The sequence below is a fragment of the Dermacentor andersoni genome, chromosome 2 (genome assembly GCF_023375885.2).
Source record: "Dermacentor andersoni chromosome 2, qqDerAnde1_hic_scaffold, whole genome shotgun sequence".
Lineage (NCBI taxonomy): Eukaryota > Metazoa > Arthropoda > Arachnida > Ixodida > Ixodidae > Dermacentor > Dermacentor andersoni.
In genome coordinates this window covers 168,135,143-168,144,091 of record NC_092815.1, presented here as the reverse complement: position 1 = coordinate 168,144,091, position 8,949 = coordinate 168,135,143, and the positions used below count along the sequence as shown (strand labels likewise).

The window sequence follows — 8,949 nt, the reverse complement described above, 5'->3', positions numbered from 1 at the left end:
TACTGCAACCTCCTCGGCTGTACAGGCATCCCTGGCCGTTGAGGCCGTGAACACTCACTGTCCTCAACGTGCGGGGACTTCGTCCTCCCCGCGTACCTGCGTGTAGGGTAAGAGGCGGGCACCCCAGTTCCGTGGAATAATAATGTTTTCAATCAGTCAATCAATTATCTTATTGTTTCACATTTTAATATTTCAGTCTGAGAAGATTTAACATAAAAGGCATGCGCCTCAAAGTTTTGAGGAAGAACTTTGTCAAGAATGTAAGATAAGGTATTCGGAACTTTAATGATAGAAAGATGCTGCAATACAGCCCGCATATAGCGCATCTCATATATCGAAAGGTGACATATACATATACCTCAATATATACGGCACTTGTAGCTGACGGAGAATTCTGCCGATACCGACACCGCATTTTCTGGGACACAGACACCTAACGCTGTCGCGTTAAAATACACCTGCAAGAAGGCCTTCTAGGCATTTCTAGTGTTCGCCCAAGTGGTAGCTCTGCGAAAGGCAATTCACAAGCCGTTTACTCTAAGTGAGTGGCAAACTGGGACGCCGTTGTGCAGGTATTGGCTGAAAAGATGGCGACGACGGGAAAAAAATGCGCTGCACAGGTTACCACAAGACAGGCAGATTAGGGAAGCGTGAACAGAGCGCATCGTACTACCAGCGTTAAAGCAGCGAAAATGGCCGCATTTGTGGCCGATGCTTCCTTTAGACCCAGACTACGCACAATACCCAGATGTAACGCAACCTGTTGTTGGTAGTACCAGGCAGCATCGCTTTCGAGCGTTGTATGTATCACGCAGTGATGAGCCGACGTATGGCTCGACGCCCATGTCAGCCGTCAAGCGCTATAGACACCATCGCAAAGCCGAGTTCACCGGCTCCTGAATACAAAGACTGAGAATACAAAAATGCAAGCTTCGAGCCAGGATGACATTCAGTGCGCCCGCAGAGAATTTCAGGCAAGGTTACATTCTGCCATAGCCTGTGTAGCGCAAGCCGTTCAAGGAGCCGGAGCACAGCTGAGATGAAGGACTATGTGTGATTGCCGATAAATCCGCTCCGCTTACACAGAACGCGCTGAAATGTTTTTGCTGCAAAATATTTCTACCATAGTGTCTTCTCATGCCAACTTCATTTCTCGACTAAGATAAACTTTACTGGGAAACATACTTTGTCCGAGTGAGCTCAGTTGCTTCACAGAGAGCGGGGGCATCTCACATGCGCTCCGCAGTTTTTCATCTAATTCGGCGGAAAAGCCCATCCAAGTCAAATTTAGAGACCACTATCGGTTGAACTCAATATTGTGCAACTGTGCACACCTCTCCCAAGCTGAGGGGGGGGGGGAAGGGGTTGGAGAATTTACGGCCTTTTCTTTGTGGGAGCCCGGTAAGCCTATCTCAGGTTGGTAGGCCTAGCAGGAGTACTGCAAATGCAAGGCTCGTCCGCTAACAACAAAGACCCCAATGCGCCCGCTCCTGGCCCTAACCCAAAGGTGTAAGCAGACGACGCGATACACCAGGAAGCAAGCGACGAGGATTACGCAGCATGGACACCGGAAGACAACACGTAGTCGGTCGACTTCATATGCAGGGCTTCAGGCGCCAATTCACTTCGACGTGACCGGGCGCGCGCGCGCGCGGTGGTTGCGCTACGTCACGCCAGGTCGGCTACGCCGCGTCAGGCGTAAATCCGTCCCCCTACAGGACAACGCCGCGCACCTGCCGCAGTTGGAGTAGCGCATGTGCAGAACACCGCGCCGCTCCGTGCCGCCTGTCGTGGAACATCGAAACAAATCTTTTTCGCGCTTTCTCTGTCGGTAGCGATTGCCACCGCGCACCGGACTGTTGCTCGGCGATGGCACGGACGCAGACACATTCCGCAAGACGAAACATTTGATGCGTCGTCTGCATCGCAAGAGGAACAGGTCTCTCTACATAACACAGACACGTAGCCGCTGCCACTCCTTTTCGTCGCTTCAATAGCTTTCAATTCATGAGTATAGCGGTCCCTCAGCCACTTCCATATAGTTTCAGGCACTCTTCGACTGAAACAGGGCAAACAAGACAAACAAACAGGTGCTGAGTGCATAGCATGTCCGGAGACGTATACACACACGTGCGTAGCATTGACGCTCCTGTTGAGAGGCCGGAGTACATGCGTATCTGCTCCCACGCGTTGTTTTCCCGCTCCGCATCCCAGTAGTCCACTCTTTTGGTGTCGTAGACACAAGAGTGTTGCTGGACGGCGTCCAGAAACTTTTCGATTTCGGAGCCGCACAGGTCGGGCACGCTTTCTTGCGAAGAGGCCATCTCGTTCTGGCTCAGCCTGCCGAGTAGCGAGTCTCTACCTCGACGAGAAAGGGCGCTAGGCGCTAACTTGCGCTAAACTTGCTCGGCGCGGTCGGCGCGAAATGCAGTCGGTTGCATTCGGCGCCGGACGACGTCCGAGCGCGCTGAATGCCGCCGGTCGCGTCGGCGCCAGATGCCGCCAGACTGTAGAGGGTCGTGTTTTCGCCAACGTAACGTCGCCATGACGAGCGCGCGTTATGTCGGCGTGTATTGCCCCCTTCAGCGACACCGACAGCGCAAACCCGATTGTGAAATAAGCCCAACACCAACCCTGCCCGTAACCAAGGTCAACCAGCCCATTCACAGGCCTCTACCTTGTCTCAGCCTACTACCAAGGGATGATTTTAAGCTTGTTGTGCGACCACAAAATGGACTTCAGATAAATGATGTACAAATATATATGCTATCGCTCGACCTGCTTAATGCAATTCGCACATCGCAGCAACAAGTCAATATCAGGATCCGCGAAGACGCAGGGTAAAATACGTCCTATAGACTCATTGCACTCTTTACTTGTAGCAGCAAAGTTAGGAAACAAGTATGCGAGCTTGCTTAATGTATTAATGTATTGTCCACAAGGTAACTTACCCGGATGATATAGCTGGGTTTTGTTGTCGTTATTTATTGTCTGCTGTCAACGTTTTACGCGCAAGTGTAAGCGGCCCGCCAGTGAAGTCCGAGGAAGTTTGAAGCTGCGAAGGAAGCGACCGCCCGACGAGGAAAGCTCCTGGCGGTGGAAGAGGGAAACGCTCGCAGGGGAAAGTATGAAGGAACGCGCTCAGCACGAGGAAATCCAACGCTACTTATATATACCATATATATATATATATATATATATATATATATATATATATACACACATACACACCGGAGAGTCTTCGTGGCATTGTGGAAAGCGGGAGAGGAGTAAAGAGACGAAGGATCGCGGAGGAGGAGGGTAGGCGGAGAATGCTGGTCTGATCTTCTATGGCAGTTGTTACTGGTTCTGTGTCTAGTACGCAAGTACCACGTTCGTCTCGTGAGAACATCGTCCCCGCGTGCAATACGCTGTATGTGTCAGTGAAAGCGTGCGACGGTGAGCCGACGATAGCGGCACAATCTCACAGGCTCAAGGGACGCACACGGCGGCGAAGCGCGGTGGCTTATACTCCGGCGGCAGCTGCGTATGGCCCGGCAGCGCGTAAGCCCTATGTTGGAAGCAATCTGTGATGCGGACGCTCTAAGCGCCTAGCCGCACCGAGGGCCAATAGTTTCCTGCGCGTATAGCGACTATATGCTTTCGCGTCATCATGTCACTGTACCTGCTTTAATATAGTAAGCTCTCTATAGCAAAAAAAAAAAAGTTTTATGGGTTTGCGTGTTGTAATTTTCCTGGAAGGAAAGGGCAACTATAAACATCTGCACGAAAGCTTACAATATGGCAGTTGCTTACATGATGCGGGATCTTAAATAGTATGCTTGCATGGCCGACACACTTCTTTGCAGCTTACGATTCTAGCAAAAAACTATAGCTGTTATTCGGGCACCTAATTTGAGCTTCACTTGGAGAGCTCTTTGTCGTGCTTTTTCCATTTCATGCAAACGGAACTACATTACGCTTGTATCGCCCACGTTTCAACTTTGCGATGTACACCTAATATTATGAATCACGAACTTGTTAGTTATAATATATAGAAGATATAAGAGCAGCTGCACATACAATGTCTCTTTATTTTTTAATAAAGAAAAACAGACAAACCAAGAAGGAACATATAAGGTGACCCGAAAGCAAATATTTACTGTGCTTTCCACCACTTTTATGCCAGGGACATAGTACAGGGCGCTTGTACTGAAGGAAAAGCTGTGAACCCTACATATTTCTCATGAGAACAATTGATAATGCCCATCTGACAAGTCTTTCGCTCACTGTCGATAACACTTCAGCAAAGGACACGTTGGAGGTCATTGCTTTCAAGCTTTGCTATAAATGACGATGTAGAGTCATGGGTTAGGGCAGTGGATATGCAATTTCGGTGAGTTTTGGAAGCTCGGTTGCTAATGCATGTTCGACGCACATTATTTTGAGGTCGGTTATAAACGTACTTTGGCTGTGCACGGGCCTTTAATTATACGCATTGTGTTCCACATAGCGCACACAGGCCATCCGAGGCAAATATGCATTGCCTGCTGCTTTGCATAGCTTTCTTTGTGGCATCTACTACAGGTAAGCTTTTAGGTTGAAATCGATATTAGCCTACCGCACCTATACTTTTATGATAGCATCAATACATCCCACAAATCGTGGCCTCTATTATGTGTTCACTAATGTCGCTTGATGACGCTTATTTCTAGTGAAGGCTCTTGATGTTCTGCTCTTATTTCTTACTTAGGTGAAGCGTTGCTTAGAAGGCCTTCAACTGCGTACATTATGAAATATTGCTTAATCAAATGTTACAGTGTGGTATGGGAGGCCCTGTGTGAATACTGACTACAATTATTAATGATATTTATTAGTTATTTAGGGTAAATAATGTAACACCGTCCGAGCTCATGTTAACGCAAGCTGTGCCGCAAAGATCAATACTAGGTCCCCTTTTGTTTTTGATTTCGTTGAATTACGTTACAAAGAAACTCAATAGTCCTGAAATAATCATGTACGCAGCAAATTCCAATGCACTTTTAAATAAAGAAAGTTACAAGCACTGGAATCTAATGTTGTTAGTAATTTGTCGTCTTTTTCATGCAGGCTAAGGCAAATGGAATGCAACTTAACACAAGAAAAAAAAAACATACATAAAATATTGCCCAGTAGATCAAATGATTACTAACGAGTCGAAAATTGCGTTTAATGCGAACCTAATATCAGACATAGCAAACACAAGTTTCTTAGTCATTATTTGTAGAGCACCTATCTTGTAAAGCTCACATCAGTAGCTTCGCCGCAGAATTTACAAAGCGTATGATGAGTTTGTACAAAATAGCCGCCTTGATCACACAATGGTAATCAAATCTGTTTTAGCGTGCACTATTTTACTGAAAATTATGTTATCGTAATTTATTATGGGGAACGATGACACAAAAAAATTGCAATAAATTATTAGTTTTGAATAAAAAGAGTACTGCGCTGCTATGCACGCTACAGATACATAAGGATATCCTACATAATGATCTCCGCGGAATCTGAAAACGTCGCCTCTATTCTTAATATAGAACGTGTTCAGGAAAAATTAAATCTGTTATTGCAAATTACTCCAGTTAGGTTACAAACAGAAACTATGCACAAATAGCAACATTGATGGACTTTAGCGACCAACTTTAGGGAGCGAAGACGACGCATGTCAGTCATGTGAACTAATTACGGAGAAAGAATACATGACAGAGCAAATAACCTTGCTTCTCAATAAACGCAAAACAAAATTGAACTCTTTGAGGTTAGTCTCCATCTCTTTAAAAACAACTAAGAATTATATCATTACCCAGCATATTCATGATCACTTTGTCCATTAACACTAATTTTTTGTCCTTATGGTGCATGTCAAAATATTTGCTTTATAAATAGTGCATTTGCCATGTACGTCTTGTATTTCATATTTGTCAGATTGATTATTCGCACTCCTCGCAGCTAAGATCTTTGTGTTAGTACTATTGTTAGGTGACGTTCTTTTTTTCTTTTTGCTTTTCGGTAAAACTACTTGTGAATTTACCACGTTTATATTTTATTACTTTTCAAATTTTTTTTTGCTTTTCATTATCTCTTTAAATATTAACTGGGCAAAAGCAGCGAGCTTGTCACTGTCTATTTGGAATGTTCATTTTTGTAAACCAGGTTAACAGACCTCTGTCAGACATTGCTACATTATTTAGGGTCTGTACCTCTCCTGGCACAGTTAAAGAAAAATAAAGCATCTGAATACTGAAGAATTACTTAAAGAGGGCTTAAGGTATTCCAGTCCAATATTGCTTTAATGTGATATCTTAAGAAATGCTATGAGAACACAATCATTAAACGTCAAGAGTCTCAAGGCAGGTTATATTATGGGCATTTCACAAAGCTAACAAGAAGGTATTTGGAAGTCGGCTAATTTCAGTAAAACTGTGAAAATTGTAAGCATAAATTTGTTTTCCGATATAGACGGACTAATTTTCATGTCACTTAAATTCGTTCCCTTGGAACAGTCCGTACCACGATAATACGCGGAAATTTATCCCTGCGCTCCTATAATTAAATTCAAGCTTGAAAACTCAGCATAGCGTCATCACTGATACTATAAACAGATATTATTGCGAAGCATCTTACTACAACACTCACGACTGATACATCATTCTAATTGTATGAATAAAGCAGGGTTAGAGGGGGGTCGACTCTAGAGGTTAGAAGCTGCATGCTTCTTCTTAACATATTTTACTTATCTACATAATGGCAGAGTGCAGTCAATATAGTATTAAGAAATTACAAGAAGTATCACGAAACAATTTACTGAAGGTTACCATACGCCCTAATGGGAAAGTTAATGGCGCATGCATATGTGTTTTTATTTCGCGATGCATCGGCTGGCCAATCAGTATCGTGCGGAACGTTGCGAACTGAGGGAAGTGCGGCGCGACTGCTTCACTAATCGGGAGATCGCGGGCCGAAGCGCGTAGGTCACGTGTGCGCGCGAATCACAGCAGCCGCCGAAGACAACCTCTACTCATGCAGCGCTCTGTTTCCATACAGACGATGCGCACTACAATGATGCCATCTCGTAGCCACCGTCACCGCAAATGCCCTTGCGCGTGGCACTACGCTTTTTTCCTCACGTTGTTTCCATGCATTCCTCCTCCGCTATCTTCCTCGCGCTCTCTTTGCTCTCACCGCTCTTTGCATGTCCCGCTGCCGCTCTCACCTTTCGCTGTGCTCGTTCACTCTGTTACGAGGTAGGACGCCAACGCCGACTGCAAACGGGTGCCTAATTGCTGTATTGTAAAAGCACATTTTCCCCTAGGAACGCACTGTTATGCATACTTGCGCATGCTAAAAAATAAATAAATAAAAGTGGAATATTCTAAATACCTTCGACATATTTTCACTTGTGGATATTTCTTCGTCATGACTGTCACAGCGGGAAGCAGTTTTGAGATCAGGAATAAATTTATTTGCAGCCGGTGCAGCGAGATAATTGCCAATGACGCACCTTCTAGGTTGTCGAACTTCTAACTCTTTTAGCTTTCTTGGGGCATTTGAAGCAATTTATAGAGTCCGTCCATCCGTCTGTGTCTGTAAACGCTTTCCCGTCAACATGCGTTCGTGGGTAGTCCACTGTATAATGGGTATAGCACCAGACTGTTGAATTGAGGGAGCCGTGTTCGAAACCAAGCATGGGCCAACTTGGATTATGTATAAGTGATATTGAGTATACCCCGCTGATCAATAAATCTATTTGACTCCAACTTGTATCACTGTGTATGCGCCACTGGGTATATGTACTGCGGCGATGAGCAGTTTATATGTTATGTTCTGTGCCAGTGCCCGCAGTACAGAGTATACTGACAATGGGTAGAGCGTAAAGTCGTTTCTTGCAATCCACCGCGGTGTGTTAACGCCTACAACGGTAACCTATTTTTCGTGATTTCTATCTCCCTCTCTTTCTATATATATTGTAAGAAGCGAACAAACAAACATATGCCTGTCTCTCCGTCCTCTTCTCTGAACCCCGTTTCCTCCACCTTAGTCAACAGTATCATACTGGAAACTTCAATCTGGTTAACCAACCTTCTATTCCTCGCTTTAAATTTTTCTCCCTCGTTGAACTCCCTTTAAGTGAGCTGTTGAGCTTTCGGTGTTTTTGCAATTACTTACGCGGATATCTGAGACTTCTGATATTATTGCGCTACATATTTTAAAGAATACATATTTTCTATTCTAGGGGATGAAATTAGAGATGTAAGGGTCGAGGTCGGCCGTGCCCTGGAGGCCATGGGCGAGTGGCTGCAGAATGAAGACGCACCTGGCACAGAGGAGGAGCGTGCCGCCCTCCAGGAGGTGCTGCTACAGATCACCAAGATTCGCGCGAAGGACGCCGACCTCGAAGAGCTGGACCCGTACATCTGGGACAAGGTCGCCGAAGTGGCCACAAGCATCGCCAAAAAGGTTGTCATCGCATTCGTCACCCAGCAAGCGATCGGTCTCATTGGCGGCGCCATTGGCTGATACATCCAAACAGACGTGGTGCTCCATAGTATTCCTGGCAATCTGAAAGATTTCTTTGTAAGCTCATTTATAAAGCAATAACAATCACTGCAATGCTGTATTACCTTCTTAAGTTCTGGCCCTGTGCCCGCAAGAGTACAGCGGTTCTGCAAGCAGAATGTTCGTGCTCTTTGTAGGGCATATATAAAAGGACATGTAAGTGTATAAGCGCTAGTTTGGGGCTGTCAGATCAAACATTAGCTCCGTGTGCGGACGGTCCTTAATAGGTTTCTTTGGAGTGTTCTTCGAGGCCCTATCCGCACTTCCAATACTACGAATTTCTTACTGCTTAAGTCATTGGAATACTTTAAGTTTCGCCAATACAAGGTCGCATTTTGCAACTGGTCCGATCGTTAGCTTTGAAGGACGCAAAAAAAC

At 45.3% G+C, this 8,949-nt stretch overlaps 1 protein-coding gene across 2 annotated transcripts; it reads left to right on the top strand.

Moving 5' to 3' along the window:
- The first annotated feature begins 4,340 nt into the window (after nucleotides 1-4,340).
- LOC126540490 (uncharacterized) lies at nucleotides 4,341-8,625 on the top strand. 2 transcript variants are annotated; one of them, XM_055076067.2, is made up of 3 exons: nucleotides 4,341-4,428; nucleotides 4,493-4,566; nucleotides 8,249-8,625. In XM_055076067.2, the coding sequence occupies exons 2-3, from the start codon at nucleotides 4,518-4,520 to the stop codon at nucleotides 8,530-8,532; spliced, it is 333 nt and encodes a 110-aa protein (XP_054932042.1). In that variant the 5' UTR covers nucleotides 4,341-4,428; nucleotides 4,493-4,517; the 3' UTR covers nucleotides 8,533-8,625. The 2 variants fall into 2 exon arrangements, with proteins under 2 accessions (XP_054932042.1, XP_054932041.1); XM_055076066.2 differs by having other exon boundaries at nucleotides 4,343-4,375.
- The last annotated feature ends 324 nt before the right edge of the window (nucleotides 8,626-8,949 follow it).

What these genes read in the sequence shown, in the direction of transcription:
- LOC126540490 (XM_055076066.2), top strand. An exon ending in CTTTGTGGCATCTACTACAG is followed by an intron (nt 4,567 to 8,248) that starts GTAAGCTTTTAG and finishes TTTCTATTCTAG; the next exon opens with GGGATGAAATTAGAGATGTA.